The sequence below is a fragment of the Lontra canadensis genome, unplaced genomic scaffold, assembly GCF_010015895.1.
Source record: "Lontra canadensis isolate GAN:19392208 unplaced genomic scaffold, GSC_riverotter_1.0 scaffold68, whole genome shotgun sequence".
In the NCBI taxonomy this organism is placed as follows: domain Eukaryota; kingdom Metazoa; phylum Chordata; class Mammalia; order Carnivora; family Mustelidae; genus Lontra; species Lontra canadensis.
In genome coordinates this window covers 11529521-11547973 of record NW_022631062.1, presented here as the reverse complement: position 1 = coordinate 11547973, position 18453 = coordinate 11529521, and the positions used below count along the sequence as shown (strand labels likewise).

The 18453-nt window shown below is 64.2% G+C and overlaps 2 protein-coding genes across 3 annotated transcripts in view; one reads left to right on the top strand and one right to left on the bottom strand.

The window, feature by feature from the left end:
- Positions 1-2569, top strand: part of LOC116880836 (cohesin subunit SA-2-like) — a 52104-nt gene extending 49535 nt beyond the window's left edge. The window contains exons 30-34 of the mRNA XM_032880260.1: positions 205-342; positions 710-888; positions 960-1065; positions 1682-1775; positions 2532-2569. Coding sequence (XP_032736151.1) covers positions 205-342; positions 710-888; positions 960-1065; positions 1682-1775; positions 2532-2546 — 532 coding nt within the window. The 3' untranslated portion in view covers positions 2547-2569. The remainder of the gene's footprint in view (positions 1-204; positions 343-709; positions 889-959; positions 1066-1681; positions 1776-2531) is intronic.
- A 1704-nt stretch (positions 2570-4273) lies between these two features.
- Positions 4274-18453, bottom strand: part of PPP2R3B (protein phosphatase 2 regulatory subunit B''beta) — a 43410-nt gene continuing 29230 nt past the window's right edge. For both annotated transcript variants that reach the window (XM_032880258.1, XM_032880259.1), the window contains exons 3-13: positions 17286-17389; positions 16980-17082; positions 16133-16207; positions 15590-15676; positions 14599-14755; positions 12662-12710; positions 11868-11957; positions 11476-11651; positions 7999-8117; positions 7823-7929; positions 4274-4459 (exon numbers count right to left, since the gene is read on the bottom strand). In XM_032880258.1, coding sequence (XP_032736149.1) covers positions 4309-4459; positions 7823-7929; positions 7999-8117; positions 11476-11651; positions 11868-11957; positions 12662-12710; positions 14599-14755; positions 15590-15676; positions 16133-16207; positions 16980-17082; positions 17286-17389 — 1218 coding nt within the window. In that variant the 3' untranslated portion in view covers positions 4274-4308. The remainder of the gene's footprint in view (positions 4460-7822; positions 7930-7998; positions 8118-11475; positions 11652-11867; positions 11958-12661; positions 12711-14598; positions 14756-15589; positions 15677-16132; positions 16208-16979; positions 17083-17285; positions 17390-18453) is intronic.

Below are 18453 nucleotides of genomic sequence, written 5' to 3'. Positions count from 1 at the left end.
TGAGACCCCCACCCCCGGTCTGACCCCACCTGACGCTGTGCTCCCCGGTTTTGCCCACATCCTTGAGGTTAGTCCCACCTGGCGCCCTGAGCCTCACCTGACCCCACCCTTCTACTTCCCGTGTTAGCCCCACTTGACACCCCAGCCGTTCCCCGTCTGCCTTTGCCCATTGCCCTAGCTCCCCACTGCACACCCTGTCCCCAGGCGTGGGCTGGCGTTTGCCTTTTCCGAGTCCCCTGTGCCTGAAGAGGAGGAGGCCCGGCAGAGGTTCCCCAACCTCAGCTTCCTGCTGGTTCTGGCCGAGTTCTCCTGCAAGATCCCCCCTGCAGAGCGACAAGCTGCGTGAGTACCCCAGTCCCCCAGGACGTGGGACCCCTGGATGGTGGGCGTGGGGATGGGCTCTGGGGGTGTGGGGTTGGAAACGCAGACTGTGGCCCGGTGGGGCGGGGGACGCGGAAACCGGAAGGCTCTCTGCTGAGTGAGGGCTCCTATCTGGGCCCTTGCACTGACCAGGGCCGCTGTCTGGGGTTCTGGGGGGCGCTGGGCTCTGGGCTGCAGCACTGACTGTGGCCACCAGGTGGCGCTCCTCTAGCACGGTTCCTTGGGCCTCAGCCCTGAGCCTGAACATGGGGGCCTGGGGCCATGGGTTCCTGGGGACCTGGGCTGGGTGTCCTCTGACTCCCCCTGCCTCGTGCTCCCTTGCCCGCAGACTCACCCACTTCCAGGACTCCATCCCCGAGGGCCTGCCTGTGTTTGGGGAAGGGGACATGAACCCCATGCTCGTCTATCGCAAGTCCCTGATAAGGACAGACTACGTGGCCCAGGGGGAGGAAGAGCCCGCCGCCAACCCGTTTGACGCCATATGCAAAGACAGCAAGCGGCCTCAAGGTGGGAAGGGTGTCCAGGGTCGGGAGGGGTGGCCCTTGGGCCCCATGGCTGACCACTCCCGGCACCCGCAGAGTTGCCCGTGGGGACGTGCTCCACCTGGACACCAGACACCCTGGCCAGCTCCAGCGCGGGGGACAGAGAGCCACGGAATTCCTCCAAGGGCCAGAAGTCCAAGAGGTGAGGCCCTCGAACTCCAGGTTGGGGTGCAAGGGTCTGCCGTCGGCGGGCAGCCTGTCAGGCCTCTGCCTGCCTGGTTTCCGGGTCAGCCTTACGGGTTTCTCCAGAGCAGAGCCTTGGGATGGCCGTGAAGGGATGCTGGTCTGATGGGGGTCCCACGTGGGTCTGAGGCAGTGACGTGGGTCCCGCTTGGGTCTGAGACAGGGACGGGGCTGGTCTGAAGCTGGGGGCGGTCCGCATGGGTCTGAGGCAATGACGTGTGTGCGTGTGGGTCTGAGGCAGGCAGAGGGTTGTGTCTGGCACACGTGCAGAGACTGCTGTCCTGTAAGGTCATGCTCTAGGGTGTAGCCGGGGACTCCTCTCGTCTCCCCCCCACCACCACCAACTGCCCAGCACAGCCCACGACTGTCCACGGCGCAGGGTGGGATGTGACAGCGTTAGAGGTGTTACTGGTTGCCTGTGACTTAGGGCTGTTCCTCGTCCATGTCTCTCCGTGTCTTGTGTTTTCTGGGGCCATACACACCTGTTCCCTCCAGGGCTTGGGCTCCCACGGCCCCTGCTGTAGCCTGGGGCCCTATCTTGGTCTCCCTGGCAAGCAGACATCCTTGGTCTCCGGCAGGGACGTCTTTGATGTCGACTTCCTGTCATCGGAGGACTCTGAGAACTCTTCCAACGAAGACGTGGACGTGGAGGGCATCTCCGTCCACGAGGTTGGTGTGGGCTGGCGCTGTGGGTGGTGGCAACGTGGGGGCGCTGGCCCGGGCCTGCCTTTCCTGCCACGGCCCACGCTTCTCAGGGTGGTGTAGAGGCAGGACATCCCATCTGATGGGTCTCCCGGGTGACAATGGCCTCTGTGCCCATTGGGGGTGGAGGCAGGTCCGTCCGCACGTTAGGGGGTGGCGGGATTCGGCTGTGGTCCGGCAGCTCACCCGGTGTGTGGCCTGTGGACCGTCTGAGGCTGCTGGGTTGCGATGAGGCAGGGCCCTGAGCCGTCCCAGGTGCCCGGCTGCATCCAGGCTCCCTCGGTGAGCTGGGGCCCCGAGGCTGGGTGTGGCGCCCATCACCTGGCCTGCTTGGCTCAGGACACTGGGTTTTAGGGTGCCCTGGGGTCCTCGGCATCTGGCTCCTGCCCGTTGGCCCCCAAGTCAGGTCTCCAGGATCCGCGGGTCTGGTGCGGCCCTCCGAGTGGCGCTCTGGCACGGCAGCCTCGTGTGGACAGCCCCGTCCCCTGCCACGGACACCGGGGGCCAGGGTCTGTGCGTCAGCCTGGGGTCTTAGTCAGCAGAAGGCCGTGTCCCCCGCCCACCCGCGTCCTGGCCAAGCTTTGGTGCCCTCCGTCCACTGTGCAGCCCACCCAGTGTTCCCACCCCACGCTGAGTGGGAACCAGCCTGGCCACAGCGTGCACCGCTGTCCACCTCTCCGTCCATGTGTCTGTGGTTTTGAGCGTCACCCTCTCTGTCCCCAGGGCACGTCGGACTGAAGAGGACTCGGGCCCTGTGGGACTCCGTCAGCAGTTCCAAGTTCCTCCTCGGTGGTCCACTTGAGTTCCTGGGCTTGCAGAGCCCATGGCGTCCAGGTGTGGCTGACGCAGACCCCCGGGGCTCCAGGCGCACGGCAGTGACCCCCGCCTCCCGCACCTGCACACTCCGGCCGCGAGTGAGGAGAGAGGGTCACGTGACCGTGGACTGGGGCCCCTGGGGTGCCCGCACCCCCGCCCCCCACCGACCCACCAGGTGCCTACCCACCTGCGGCTTCTCTGGCGACCCCTGTGCTTGGCTGGAAGGTCCCAAAAGCCGCCTCGCCCGCTGTGGACCACAGTGCCGGCCCCCACGGCGGGCATGCTCCTGTGTGGCGCGGCTCTGGCTGGGCCGTCCGCGCTTCCTTTCCCGGCTCAGGACGCCGCGGCTGGGCGATTCCCGGCGTCTGGTGCAGAGAGCCCGCGGCCAGTGGTCGGCTCCGCTCCTGCACGCTGGGACAAACTGGCTGCGTCCGACGCGGGCTGGGCAGGACGTGCATTGGCCGTCGACCCCGACACGCAGGGGGCTCCGCGCCTCCGATCCGTGTTGGTGCCAAACCGAGCTCTCTGGGCCACGGTGTGCAGGAGGACGCCCCGAGTGGACACGGAGAGCAAGGTCGGGCCGCGGAGAGGACTCCGGCCGGTCATGCCCGGGCGAGAATGGGCACAGGAGCTCAGGCCTGGGGGACCCTGTGTAGACCTGGGCCTAGGGGTTTGTTCTGTGGAGACATGGGCCTGGGGAGCTCAGACCTGCGCAGACCTGGGCCTGGCGGGTTGCCGTCCAGGAGGGACACCTGTGCCTCTGGCTGTCCCCTCCCCGGGACCGTGGCAGCTGCTGTGGGGAAGCATAGCCCTTGATGGTGGCCTCGAGAACATGGGTTGCCCGCGGGCAGAGCTCGGCAGGAGGGACACCCTGATAGACACACCGGGCCCCAAGGCTCGTGACCCTCGGCTGGACTTGCCGTGCCCCAGAGCTGTGCACACGGCATGGTCTCCCGTGGTGTCACCGCTGTCTGTCCCCAGTAGCGTCCCTGCCTGGCATGTGTGCCCTTTGTGATCTCTGTGTGCTGTGTCTGTCGTGGGCTGGGCGAGCCGAGCCCATCACAGAAAATCCTTAAATTCTTTATTCGAAAATACAAACGTGATCTCATAAAACATTTTTAAACTGCTACACACACCAAATAAAAGTTAACTTTACACGTTTTGTACACTGACACGAACACGTAAGTACACACGAGACGTGCTCCATCCCGTACCCCGCGTGCAGGGCTGCGGCTGGGGCGGCGCCCGGAGACGCGCCTGTGCACGGACGGAGAGTCCCGGGGCCCCTGGAATGTTCCTGACTGACGCATGAGAACGGCGCAGGACCGTCCAACACCCGGGGGTCGGTGCACGGCTCACGCCCCCGGGGCTGCCCCTTTGCAGCCGTCGCTCCCCTCCGAGGAGACGGTCGGCCGAGCCGGTGAGTCTCCACACACCCGCACTCAGGACCTACACGGCACGTCTCTCCCCGCTGGGCCCAGCCAGGGGCTTCCGGACGGACGGACAGCATCTCCTGCCGGACACGCGGGGACACACGCTCAATGACCACCGGACCGGCTTCCGTGTTGGATAAATAAAAAACTTTTCATCCCATACAAATTACTTCATTTTCTATCAAAGGTCAACGATCAAACAGTCCTGTCCTTTACAGGACAGTGGCTCTGCGTCCAGATCTGGGCCCAGGTCACGCGGGCGGCAGGTCGTCGTCCTCACACGCGTACTCGTACAGGTCGACGGTGCCCAGGGTGGACGGCGCCTCGAAGAAGGGCCTCTGGGCCAGCGGAGACCTCAGGGAGCCCAGCTTCTGGTCCACGGGGCTGGGCCCGGCTTCGTACCTGCAAGGAGCGGAGGGTGAGCACCCAGGGGCCGTCCCGGCCGGGGCGGGACACTGCCGGCAGCCCCCGGTCAGCTGGGAGCTTACCGCATGGGAGCCCCAGGCCCGGAGCGGTCCCTGGCGGGTTCCTTCCTCCTGAAGGGAGGAGCAGGAGCATGCCTGCACTCGGACGGCAGTGTTCCCTGGACGCCAGCACGAGACGCGGAGCCACGAGGTACGAGGCCACAGATCAAGTTTGTGGACGGGGTTGGAGACTGAGCGGGGTTTCTCGGGGGTGTGGGAGGCTGGTCCTCCCGAGGCCAGTATCCACAGGTGCCGGAGCCAAGGGCATCGGACAGGAGGCCGCGTGTGTTCTGGGCCGACATCAGAGCTTGGGGTCGGTAACGACCCGTGTGCGTGCAGGACTGGGAACCGCAGGAGGACACGCGCTCCCTTGCGCCCCGCACTGTCGCGGATGTTCTAGAAGCGTGGCAGCGAACAAGAAGGCGTCCTCACCGGCAACGCGCCTGTCCACACGGAGTCCCAAAGCACCGAGGCAAACGCCCCCGCGGCCGGCAGGTGCGTGGACACACGTGCACGCCGCGGACGGATGCGCCGGGACAGTGCGCGCGTCCCGCGAACGACCACGACCTCGGGGTTAAAGCACCGTTCTCATACCCCGTGTCAAGAAGCGCTTGCGTGACCAAGCACAGACAGGTCCAGGCTAAGAGCCCGAGACCCGAGCACACAGACACGCTGGTGGGTGAGGACACCTTCGAGACCGGCCGTCTCCACCCCACCTGGGATTTTGGGAAAATCGAACCTTCCCCTGCTGTTGTGTACAAATGGACAAGCTTATCCTGAAATTAGCCGTATCGGCCGAGGAACCGACGGCACGACCGGAGAAGGAACGCCGGTGGGATCCGACCACGGGTTGCCGGGTCTCGGCGCAGCCACAGACGCAATGCCGGTACGGGTGGCTGGTGAAGAGCACAGACAGGTCCGAAACCCCCCCTCCCGCCAGCAGGGCCGGGGACTCCGTTCTCCAACCGCCACCCGAGACCCGGCCCTGGGCACGCGGGCCTGTCCCCGAGAGCCACAGGCGGGTTCCACGACTCCTGCGGAAACGCGAGCAGACCTGGTACGGTCGGGAGAAGGGCACACGCACGCCTCACCGTAATCACGCGTGCTGGCCCCGTGGGTGGCTCCGCCCCAGACGGAGCCCCAGCACCGGGGGAGGAACCTGGACCCTCCGCTGGGGCCCCACGGCAACTCAGCACAGGCCGTGGACCGGGACGTGGACCGGGAAGCCCTAAATCCTGGGCCAGGTCGCGGTGGGTTGGGGCAAGGCCAGCAGTGTGTGACCCGGACACCAGAGGCATAGTCCGAGGCGGCAGCGGACGGGAACCTAAAACCTCCTCCGCGTGAGCAGCGTCTCGGACACACATTCCAACAAACAGGGCCGCGAGTGCGGAGGGAAAGCCAACCACGGATCCGACAGAACTCGCACCCGGGGCCCGGAAGCCTCAGTGAGAGAGCGGACGGCCCAAGGCACAGAAGCACAAAGACCCAGCACACCCCCCGGGGGACCGACCACGGCGAAGACCCAAACACACAACGGGCACAAGGGGCCACGCCCGGGACGGGCTGACCTGTCAACCACCACACACAGACCGCGAGGACACGGGCCAGCGAGCGGGCCAGCGAGGACCGTCCCCAGGGCGGCCACGTGGGACGTCACTGCGCGGGTTCTGCAGAAGGTCTACAGGTGACCCCTCGTGATCCGCGGCCTTGGGCACGGAGCCCAGAGACGTGAGAACCCATGTCCACACGAGGCCAGGGTGGGGGTGGTCGCGGCGGCGCTGCTCACATCTGTCCAGAACCAGATGAGAACCGTCTGTGGCCCGGCAGGGGGCCACCTGGAGCCGGGAAATTGCTCAGCCAGGACACGAGTCCCCCACGCACCCACCAACAGCCGCGGCTTGCCGACAGGTTATGCGGGCACAGCCTGTGAGGGGACGGCGGGTCCCGCCTCTGCGGTGTCCAGGAAAACCACAACTGCCGGGCGAAGCCCAGCCCCTGCCCCGAACTTGACTGCGGAGGGCCCGGGGTCGCTCCAAGTGTCCCCTGCCGTTTTGAGATCCTCTTCGAACTGGGGGTTGGGACCCCTGAGCAGGCAGCCCTGTGCCACCAAACCCAGAGCTCCCGCATGGAGGTCCCATTCCTGAGGGTGGAGGGGACGCCCTACCGTGGGCTCCAGTCCTAGTCCGGGCCTGTATACCACGTGTGCAAACACACCTGACCCTGCCTGACCCCCACCCAGGCACCAGAGAACATGCGTGTGACAAGCGCCCATCAGGAGTGTGTGGGACACCTGCGTCCCCACCGTGGAACCCAGGCCTGTGTACGCACCTGAAGGCCCAGGCCCGGAGAGTGGAGCGGGGACTGGGAAGGGCCACAGGCCTGGGAGCAGGAACCCCCGCCGATCCCACATGCACTCCGTCACGGGGGAGGGGACGGTGGCGGCAAAGGGGCCTCGAGGCCTGGCTCCCTGCATTGGTCTCATGAGCAAATGCCAAGGACAAGGTTCCCAGCCGCGGCGACTCTTGGCGGGGGCGCATGGGGGGTCTGTTGGGCCGTCGTCCAAGCCAGGCTCTCCGGGACCCAGCCCTGGGCTGTGAGCATTCCCCTCAGTTGGTGGGAGGAAGGGACCGGCCATGCGATGTGCCAGGATCCCGGTGACCCAAGGGTCGGGACAGAAGGGAGCTGGCCATGATGCGGGCCGGGAGCCCGGGGGAGCATGTGGGCAGGAGGGCTATTAGCGGGGGGATGGGGCCGGGCCGGGCTCTGGGCCTTAGGCCTCACGCAGCCTGACGGCACGGCCTGCCCCGGTCCCTGCTGGCTGGACTCCTGGGCCCCGCTCTTGGGGGCAGAGGAGCAGGAGCACCTCCAAACCTGTGTCCGGGAAAGGGGCAGATGCGGAGTCCCGGGACAGGCCGGGGCCGGGCCCCCCTGCTCTCACAGCCAGGGTTCTGGGGTTTCTGCGAACGCGGGTCCCGGGTCGGCAGCCCCCGGGACCCTGGGAAGGGGCCTCTCAGAGCCCCTCTGGGGCCGGGCCCGCGCCCAGGCCGCAGCCGGGCGTGTGTGTGCGTTTCCTGCGGGACTCAGGACACCCAGCGGCACCTTCTCCTCCCCACCCAGAGCTGCCCACGCTTGTCTCGTGAACGTGCCCGGCGCCCCAAGGACGCGGGCAGGCAGCCGCCACGAGCCACCGTCTCCGGCCTGAGCCCGCTGGGAGTCAGGTGGACACGGGAAGGGAGGCGCCCAGTGCCCACCTACCACCCGCGTCCCTCCGGGCCGTCCCCACGTCCCGTCCCACGCTCACCCGTCCTCCCACGGCTCCCCTGCAGCCTCCTCGGCTACCAGGATGTCGTACTCCTCGGCCGCATACTTCTCCCAGTCGGACAGCGCGGGGCCTTCGCTGGCGCTCTCCTGGACAAAACACGCGTGTCACGCGGCGCGGACGCGGCCGGCACCCCGCGTGCTCCTCGCCACACTCACCCTGAGCAGGGAGACCTGTTCCTTCTGCTCGTGGTCGAGGTACTTCTCGATGTTGAAGAAGGTGTCAAAGAACACGTGGGCGAGTTTACACTTCTTCAGGTCCCGGAGGGTGATCTGCCCTGCAGGACGCGAGACGGTTCCGACGATTAGGCCCAGACGGACTCGCGCGAATCGGCGTCCGACGTGGCTCAGAGAACGTGGCGCAATACCACGTTTCCTGCCCAGCTGGGCCTAAGGCGGCCGCGGGAGGTGGCTGCTGTGTGGGCGGGAGGCTAGGTCCGGAGCGCTGCGGACCAGAAGCCGGGGGTCCCCGAATGGGCCAGAAGACAGACAAGAACAGTCTCGGGCCACCAGGGGGCACCCAGGCACACATCACGGAGCGGGACGGAAGGACAGGAAGAAAGCCACCGCTGGGGAGGAGGACCTGGATGTGATGGCCCAGAACGACTCTCAAAGACCATAAACAGTCGCCGACCAGGATCCCACAACGTGGAAACAACACTAATCTACGTATCACAGTTTGCGAAACGTCTCCCTCTGTCCCTTTGACCTCTGAAGTGTCCCGGGGTCCCTCCTTGTGGCACAGTTGGCCTCTCCCTGGACACAGGCTTCTCAGCTGCGGGATGCCAGGAGGATCCCAGGTAGGATCCTAGGAGGGGAGGAGAAGGGGACAGGTGCCCAGGGCACCGCCCCACACCAGGAACTTGGGCTTGAGGTCCCTGAGGTGGGAATCCAGGGACACGTGGAGTCAGGGACATCTGCCCTCCTGACCCTGGCAGGACCAGTATGCTCGCCCAACAGGACAGGGCCCTCAGCACAGGTGAGAGCCGAGGCGGGACACACGGGGCCTGAAGGAGACAGGGGAAGGTGGACAGCCGGGACACACTGTGTTGTCTCCACACCCAACAGTGACCACCACCGATAAACCGGGTGCTCACGTCACACGTGACACCAGCTCACCCAGTCCTGAGTAGGGTCTTGTGACAATATGGTTGGTACCAGACCGCCCCCTCAGCCCCGTCACCAACTCAGAGTAGGGATGTTCATTCCCTGAGTGGGTGTCCCTTCACAAGGGTGTCTCTCACACGGGGTATCACACCTCACATGGGGACATCTCCTTATATGAGGGAATCCCCTCACTCAAGGGAAATGTGCCCTCACACAGAGGCAAACCATCTTACAGGTAGAACATCCCATCACATGGGGTATCCCTTACATGCGGGCATACCACAGAGGACATCTCACACGGGGGGATCCCCTCACACGAGCACATCTCACATGGGGTGCCCCTCACATCTTACAGAGGGGACTTACCCTCACGCAGGTAGGGACACAATACCACGGGAATGTCTCCTCGGGTACCCCTTACACAGGGGGACATCTCATACGGGGGGGAGGTGACATCACAGCCACTGGGAGAAATCACCTCACACGATGTGTCCCCTCACACAGAAGGACATTCCCTCACGTTGGGAGGGCATCACATCACATCTCACAGGGGCGGGGGATAGAGATCACTTCACATTATGTGTCCCCTTACACAGAGGGACATCTCACACGATGTGTCCCTCTCACACAGGGACATCTCCTCGTGGAGGAGCATCACATCTCATGGGGGGGGGAGATCGCCTCATATTATGTGTCCCCTCACGCAGGGAGACATCTCACGTGAGGTGTCACCCTCACACAGGGATATCCTCTCACATTGTGTCTCCTCACACAGGGGGACATCTCACACAGGGCATGACATTTCATGGGGGAAGGGGAAGGGAAATCACCTCACACAATGTGTCCCCCTCACACGAGGACATCTCATACATGGGGACATCTCACGAGGGGGAGGGCATCACATCTCATGTGTCCCCTCATACAGGAGGACATCCCCTCACATGGGGTAACATCATAATCACATCTCCTGGCGGGGGGAGGAGATCACCTCACATTACGTGCCGTCTCACAGAGGGGAACATCTCACACAACCTGTCTCCTCACATAGGACATCTCACACAAGGCACCACATTTCATGGGGGAGGAGAAATCACCTCACACGATGTGTCCCCTCACAAAGGGGAGGTCTCACATGGGGGGGTCATCACAGCTCACGGGGGGAACCACCTCACACAATGTGTCTCCTCACACAGGAGGATATCCCCTCAAATGGGGGGAGCATCACATCTCACGGGGGCAAGGGGAGATCACCTCACATTACATGTCCCCTCACACAGGGGGACATCACATCTCATGGGGGGGGGAACATCACCTCATATTACACTTCCCCACACAAGAGGACTTCTCACATGGGGGGAGGCAGCATCACATCTCACAGGAGGAAAATCACCTCACACGATGTGTCGCCTCACAAGAGGAACATCTCATATGAGGGGGCATCACAGCTCACAGGGGAAAATCACCTCACAAGACATGTCCCCTCACACAGGGACATCCCCTCACGGAAGAGCATCACATCTCATGGGGAGGGTGGGAGATGACCTCACATCATATGTCTCCTCACACAGGGACATTCTCTCACATTTTGTGTTCTCACACAGGGTGGACATCTCCTCACACATGGCATTACATTTCACGGGGGAAGGACACTCACCTCAAAGGATGTGTCCCCCTTACACGAGGACATCTCACACAGGGGGACATCTCACAAGGGGGAGGGCATCGCATCTCACGGGGAAAATCACCTCATGATGTGTCCCTCATACAGGAGGACATCCCCTCACATGGGGTGACATCACATCATCACATCTCGGGGGGGGGGAAGGGAGATCACCTCACATTACATGCCCCCTCAGATGGGGACATCTCACATGACATGTTACCTCACACACACATCTCCTCACACAAGGTATCTCCTCACACAGAGGGACATCTCCTCACATAAGGCATCCCATTTCATGGGAGAGGAGAAATCACGTCACATGATGTGTCCTCTCACAAAGGGGAGGTCTCATATGGGGGGGCATCACAGCTCACAGGGGGAACCACCTCATGCAATGTGTCTCCCTCACACAGGAGGACATCCCGTCAAATGGGGGGAGCATCACATCTCACGGGGGTGAGGGGAGATCATCTCACATTACATGTCACCTCACACAAGGGGACATGTCACATGGGTGGAGGCAGCATCACATCTCACATGGGGGAACCACCTCACACAATGTGTCCCCTCACAAAGGGGAACGTCTCACATGGGGGGCATCATAGCTCACAGGGGGAAAAATCAACCATATGATGTGTCCCCTCACACAGGAGGATATCCCCTCACATGGGGGGGCATCACATTTCACAGGGGCGGGGGGTAGAGATCACCTCACAGTACGTGTCCCCTCACACAGGGACACATCTCACACGATGTGTCCCCCTCACACGGAAACATCCCATCACGAGGGTACTTCTCCTCACACGACACGTCCCTCACGAGGGGTCATCCCCTCACATGGGGCGTTCCATCTCCAGGAACATTACCTTCGCTCTGTGGCTTCACCAGGTCCAGCATCTGGCAGAGGCAGTCCTCGAAGGGCAGGGCCTCGATGGCCATGCTGTCCAGCCTGCGGCACTGCTCCTCATAGAAGTACTCCAGCTCAAACATGGACAGCGCGCCGTCCCCATCCAGGTCCATGCAGCGGAACCAGTACTCGATGCTGCAGTCACAGACAGACGGTCAGCGCCAGCTGGGGACTGAACCCACCGGGCCTCACTGCACCCAGGGAGGACGCCATCCAGGCCGGCCCTGCCCAGTGTGGACCCTTCCAGGGACCGGCCTTGCCTGGATGGACCCCTGGTGGCGCCCATGCTCAGGGAGAGCCGCTAGCCCTCGGCCTCCAACTGCTGTACCGGGACAGCCATCAAATACGTACCTGGTTGGAGTTTTTTTGTCTTCTTCAGAGATCAAAAACCAAACAAAGTCAGCGTAGCTTATTTTTCCTTCTTTCTGGACTTTTCTGCCCCTGGGTTCAGGGTGGAGACCAACAGACAGAACATACGTCGGGAGGAGAAGGTGAGGTGAGAGGCCCTGCCCGCCTCCCTGCGTCTGGCCCTGTCCCAAGCCAGGCTCCCGCTTGGGGAAGGCCCGCAGAGGTTGCCCTGGGACTGCAGACGGGGCAGGGGTGGCTTCTGTGGCCTCAGTCACAGCCGCCTCATGGCCTCTGATGCCCCTACTCCAGGGCCCCCTCAGACGCCCAGGGCCTGACATGACCCACCAACGTGGGGCCGGTCCTCCCCCACCCCTTACTGATGACCTCATGCAAGAATGGTGTTTGCCCCCCGTTCTTATGACTTCACGTGACAAAGAGGTATGTTCCCTTATTTACGATCTGGTGTAACAGAACTCTGTGCGTCCCCCAGTGACATCACATGACAAAGTTGTGTCTCCCCTTACGAGCCTGTGTGACAATGGCACGTGTCTCCCTTCATAATAACCTCCCGTGACAAAGATGTCCTCCACTGTGAGCTCACGTGACAGTAGCACGTATCCTCCCTTATTTATGAGCTTGTGTGACAAGGTCCTTGTCACATGTGTCCTCCTCACGACCTGCCACGACAACGGCACTCGCCCTCGACAAGCAGCTCACGTTATGGAACAAGTGAGACAGAAGCGGACTCAGGCACAGGACGCTGGCCACAAGCACAAGACGACGACCTCAAGACGTACCTCGTCACAGCCCCCGAAAATATCCTCTCGATCATCCTGGTGGAAATGGCTGCAGAGACAGAGTCAGGCCGTGAGCCGCCCGCACACACCCGCGGCCGGGGCCCAGCAGCCGGCGCCCGGGGCTCGGAGGGCCGGTCGGCTCTGAGACGCCGACCCCCAGCCCGGGGGGGGGGGGGTGGCACCCGGGGAACCTCCTGTCCCGCGTGTGTCCCCCCCAGGGCGCTGCCCACAGCTTTCCCGTCCCCACGATGGAGCCCAATCAGAGCGGCAGAGTGAAAGCCGCCCCGGGGCCACCGAGACAGAGGCAGTGTGACCAGCAGAGTCGCGCTCAGATGCTCCGCCTGCAAACGCTCTCGCTTTGTGGTCACAGCCAACGTCTGTAACTACAAGCGGACAAACGAGAATGAAGAGCACCGCGTCGCTCCGCTGCCGCAGCCGTCACAGAGCACCGCGACGGGCCAGCTCAGACAACACAGGCTTATCCTCTCCCCGTCCCGGGGGGCGGGGAGCCCGAGACCCAGGCGGGGCCGAGGCGGGCTCTCCCGAGGCCTCGCCCCGGGCCGTGCAGACCCCGGGTGCTCCCCGTGTCCTCACGCGGTCGCCCGTGCGTGTGTGTCTGTGTCCCCATCCCCTCTCCCTGTGACACCCCCGTCCTAGGAGATCAGGGCCACCGACTGACCTCGTGTTACCGTAATGCCCTCTGTAAAGACCCCACTGGCACCTCCGGTCCCGTTCTGGAGACCCGGAGAGCGCGCCTCCAGCGAGGCAGTTCTGGAGGGCCACGGCTCGGCACCCACCAATCCCGGCACCCACAAGACGGAGGAACGAAGACCGTCTCTTTCCACATCTCCCAACGCATCCTACACCTTAATGGAGGTCGCCCGGGTACGAGATGACTGGGTGTCACAACGGGCTGAATTGTGCCTCCCCAGAAAACCACGTCCAAGTCCTGATTCCTGCAACCCGGACGTGCGGCCTTGAACGGAAACAGGTCTTGGCAGATGTGATTCAGAGAAAGCCCTGAGATGACCCCATCCTGGATCACGGAGGCCCTAAATGCAGCGTCTCTTGCAAGAGGAGACACAGACACGGAAGAGAAGCCGCGGGAAGATGGAGGCAGAGACGGGAGGGCAGCGTCCACAGGCCCAAGGACGCCTGGAGCCCCAGAAGCGGGCAGGACCCTCCCCTGGGACACGGCCCTGCCCCGCCTGGATCTCAGCCTCTGGTCCCCGGAGCTGGGGGACGGTGCGCTCCTGCTGTGCGAGGGCCCGGGCTGTGGTCACTGCTTACAAGTCCTTCCGCAAACTCCTGCACAGCCCTCCCGGGACACGGTCCGCAAAGTCCTCGACTCTGGACGCCCTGAGGATCGTCTGCTGTCCCCTTAGGCCCCCGTCACAGCAGCCAGAGACCGCGACCGCTCGCCCGGATGCACACAGGCAAACACTGAACACACGGCTCCTCCCGGACACCTGCCTCTGTGGGCCGCACGGGACGGCGTCAGCTCGGAGCTCCTCCGCCTGCCTTCCTGGCACAACACCCAGGTCAGGGTCGCAGCCCAGCCTCAAGCCTGGCTGCCGCAGGCAACCCCGCGGCACCAGCGCTCGTACAGCTGGAGCCTCCTTATGCAGGCAGGTCAGCACCCCGCGCGTGTGCGTCCGTCTCCTGTGTACATCGTGAGCCACGTCTGTCCCCATCTTGTGTGTCCTGCACGTCCCACGTGTGTCCCTGTCCCTCCCGTGTCTCGTGCGTGTGCAGCCTGTGTCTCCCACATGTACGTCCTGCAGGAACAGTCCACTCCCGGAGACCGGGGAAGGCAGTTTTAGACATTGGGCCGCAGGCCCCGGGAGCCGGCCATGGCCGGTGGTACTGGACAGGGCGGGGTGCCTGAGGGACCCGCTCTCGTCGGTCCCCTTGTCCCACACAGGCCGCACCCTCACCGTGGTCATTGTGCCGGGCCAGGTCCTGGGAATCGATGAGAAGGTCGTGGTCCGTGTCCAGCTCCCAGAACTTGCAGTAAATGACATAGAAATGCTCGTAGGAGAAGTACTCTGTCAGCTGATTGATGTCCGCTTCCTCTTCCAAGAGCGCCACATTCTGCCAAAACAAACCCAACAGGGTGTTTGTCACGGCAGCCGCGTCTCCTGCGGGTAGGACCTCCCAGGGGTCCCTGGAGAGCCCAGAACCGGTCAAGTCAGGCCTGAGGCTGGGAGCACAGCACCCAGGTCGGGAGCGCACTGCCGTCAGGGCTGTGCCCGAGACTCAGCCCGCGTACTGCTGGCGACACGCGGCAGCCCTGCGAGTGCCGAGCCTCTCACAGCCTCGGGCCTCTTTACGTGGGCGGACGGCCGCCCTCCTCGCGACTGCCCACGTGTGCACCGAACCTGAGTGAAGACGACACCTTGCTCCCCACGGCCGAGGGGTCATTTCTCCTGCAGGATGCGTGGGTCGATGGGTACAGACGGAGAGAGGAGGGTGGAGAACGGGGCACGAATGGGTGACGGACGGAGGACAGATGGAAGAGAGTGGGAGACGGGATAGAGAATGGGAGGAGAAGGACAGGAGACAGAGGAAGGTCGCGGCAGAGGAGCACGGAGAACGGGGACGCACAAGTGGAGACAAAAGGATGGAGAAGGAATGGAAGAGACTGGAAGAGAGAAGATGGAGAACGGACGGGAAAGAGCAGAAGACAGGACGCAGGACGGATGGCACAAGGACGGAGGACGCAGGACAAATGGAGAAGGATGGAGGGCGCAGGACGGATGGTGTGGGGTGGAGGGCGGATGGACGGGTAGAGCGTTGGGTGGACGGTCCACGGCGGAGGGTGGCGGAGGGACCAGCGGACCCAAGACGGAGGAGGGCGGACAGGAAGGCGGGCGGACGGGGGTGGGGACGCACGGAGGCCCACGTGCCCGCCGGCCGGCCACCCACCTGCAGGAAGGTGCTCCTGCGCAGCTCTGCGCACGTGATCCTCCCCGACCAGGACCTGTTGACGGAGTAGAAGATCCTCTGTGTCACCTGCAGGAGGGAGGGCCGTCAGCAGAGCGCCGGGGCACGGTGAGGCCGCGGCACCCATTCTGCGCGTGCCGGACGCTTGGGCTGTGGACGCAAGTGCTTCCGAACCTCGTGGCCCGAAGCGCGGCCACACGCGTTCCCGAGAGCCCAGACGGGGTCCCAGGTGAGCGGCAGCAGCCCCCAGGGAGGGAGAGCACACGGGTCTCCGGGACGTCCCCCCCACCCCCACCCCCGCCCCGTGCTGGCGACGGACGTCCGGACGCACGGGCTCAGTCCCAGGCCACCTGCCTCTCAAGACCCCGTGCTCAGCCCCGCTCATCAGGCGCGGCCAACATCTCATCCGTGGGTGAGAACATCGGGGTCCAGATGGGCCACGGCCCGAGGCCCAGGCCGCTCATTCCTGTGGGTGCCGGGGCTGGAACGGGGGCCCGCAGCAGCCGGCCGCGCCCGTGTACTCACGGTAGTGATGTAGCGAGAGTGGAACTCGGACGCCTCCTTCAGGAAAGCCAAGCCCGGGTGCGTGTTCACCACGTCCTGCACACGGAACATAAGACGGTACTCGGGGACTCGCACGGCGCCCGCCGAGCACGGGACCCCGTGTCTGTCACCAGCCCCTGCCGCCTCCCCAGGGACGGGGCTGCTGCGCACGGGTCCCTCCGGCCCTACGGCTGCTCACAGGACAGAATCCGGGGGAGTGAGGCTGCGAAACCCACACGGCCCCGGTGCACGACAGCGAGCCCCGTGATCTCCGACCGCTGACCGGGACTCAACGCGTGTGAAGACACAAGGGCCCGCGCCGAGGTCCCCAGGGAGGTTTTAAATGCCCTCGGTTTACGCGCTACGGTCACACGGCCTTTAGGTCACATGTGCTGGAATAATCCTGGCACTCAGAACAGTGGCACAGACGATCCGAGGACAAAAGAACCGTCCATCCTCGACGCTCTGTCTGTGCAACGATGCCCTCGGCCTGAAGGGAGGCACAGGATGTTCTGGAACACCACGGCCTCTTTTGAGGCATCAGATGACACAGCCAAGGGCTGCAGTCCCTTTGTCTCTGTGGCCTCATGCTCTGGAACTGCACGTGGTCCCTCCGCTGACGCATCTACACTGCGTGGCACACGTGGCCCCTCCGCTCACACACCTATACCGCGTGGCACACGGGGTCCCATCACAGTCACGAGGCGCGGGTCCCTGAGCCACGTCTGTGGGAAGCAGGACTGAGGGAAGGGAGCCCGACCCCTGGCTTCTGTGTGGTGCCGACGGGGGCGGGCCCGGAGGAGGGGAGCGGCGAGTGGCGCAGGCGCACCTGTAAGAAGGGGATGAAGTCCTCCTGCACCAGGTAGTTCGAGCCGGGACGCATGAGCAGGTGGACGAACTTGGCGGCGTCGTCGTGACAGCTCTGCAGGACCCTGCAAGGACGAGGACGTGCGTCACGCGCTGGCCGGAGGGGACAGGACAGCGAGCCACGTGCCCTGGGGCTCAGCTCCATCCTCCGGCCGTCTCGGCCACAGCAGTGTGAGCCCGTGAGGCGGCAGCTGCCCCGGGACGCGCAGGGCTGGGGACAAGCCTCCCCTCCCGGCACCCGCCCCCAGCGCGCAGGCCCGAGACTCACTTTCTCCACATGGCGATGAACTTGTGGACAGAGACGGCGCCCGTGCGCTCTCCCCCGGCACTGCAGAACAGCGGCCCCTTCCAGTAGAGCGGGCACCCACAGGCCTGCAGCAGAGGGGCACAGCGGGCCGGCCGTCAGCGCCTCCCGGACCCCCACGGCCGCTCCCGCGGGGATTTCGCAGCGACTCTCCCTGCAGACGGCGGGACCTCCGAACCCAGCGGCCCCGCACAGAGGAGGTCAGCGCTCCCTCCAAACGCAAAACGCGCTCCTTCCCGCGCTCCAGGGAGAGCAAGAAGTCCCTGTGCCGCTGTCACTTCAGGTGACAAGAACGCAGCTCGGGGACGGGAACAGCCCACGCCCTGCCCGGCACCCAGTCCAGCAGCAGGCGGCCAGCGGGTCCCCGACTGTGCGAGTCCAGCAGCAGCTCACGATCCCCGCGGGGAGGGATCCGACGGCATCAGTGAGGGAGGGCGCGCGACAACCTAAGTCCCGGCCATGGGAACATTGGCGCGCGGGCACAGAGCGGGACGTCAGCACGTGTGCCGAGCCCCTACGTCCAACGCGGGTCAGAAAAAACGCCGGCCGGGCACACGTGAACGTAACATCAGGCACACGCTCGTACAGTCAATCAGCGGACTCGCAAGTCGGCTCTTGGAAGACCTAAAAAACCCAGCAGCCGTCCGCAGCAGTGGCCAGGAGCAAGACACGGAGAACAGGAGTTACCCACGCAGCCGTCCCGCGACCCCTCACGCGCGAGGGACACGGGAAGTGGACGCTCCGCTCCTTTGTGCGCACACGTGCCGCAGCACCGTGACCGGCACACGCACCCGATCGAGGCTTAACCGCACCCGAAGGGACACCACCGAGAACACGCACAGAGCCTTTCGCCTGCGGGAAGCTGAATCTGGAAGATTTCCCCAGGAACGCGCAGACCCCAGCGGCTCCCCGGCAAATCCGTTCACACAGTTCGAGGAAATCATGCCGGCTACATACAAGCCCTTTCAGGGGCTAAACAAGGAACTTCTCCTATTTCTTGTCATGAGGCCAAGGGCACATGCTGAAATCCGCCACGGGTGCATGGAGACCATGGGCCGGACGGCCCTCGTCAGCGCGGACGCAGAAATCCCGCACGGGACGCGGACGCAGAAATCCCGCACCGGACGCGGAC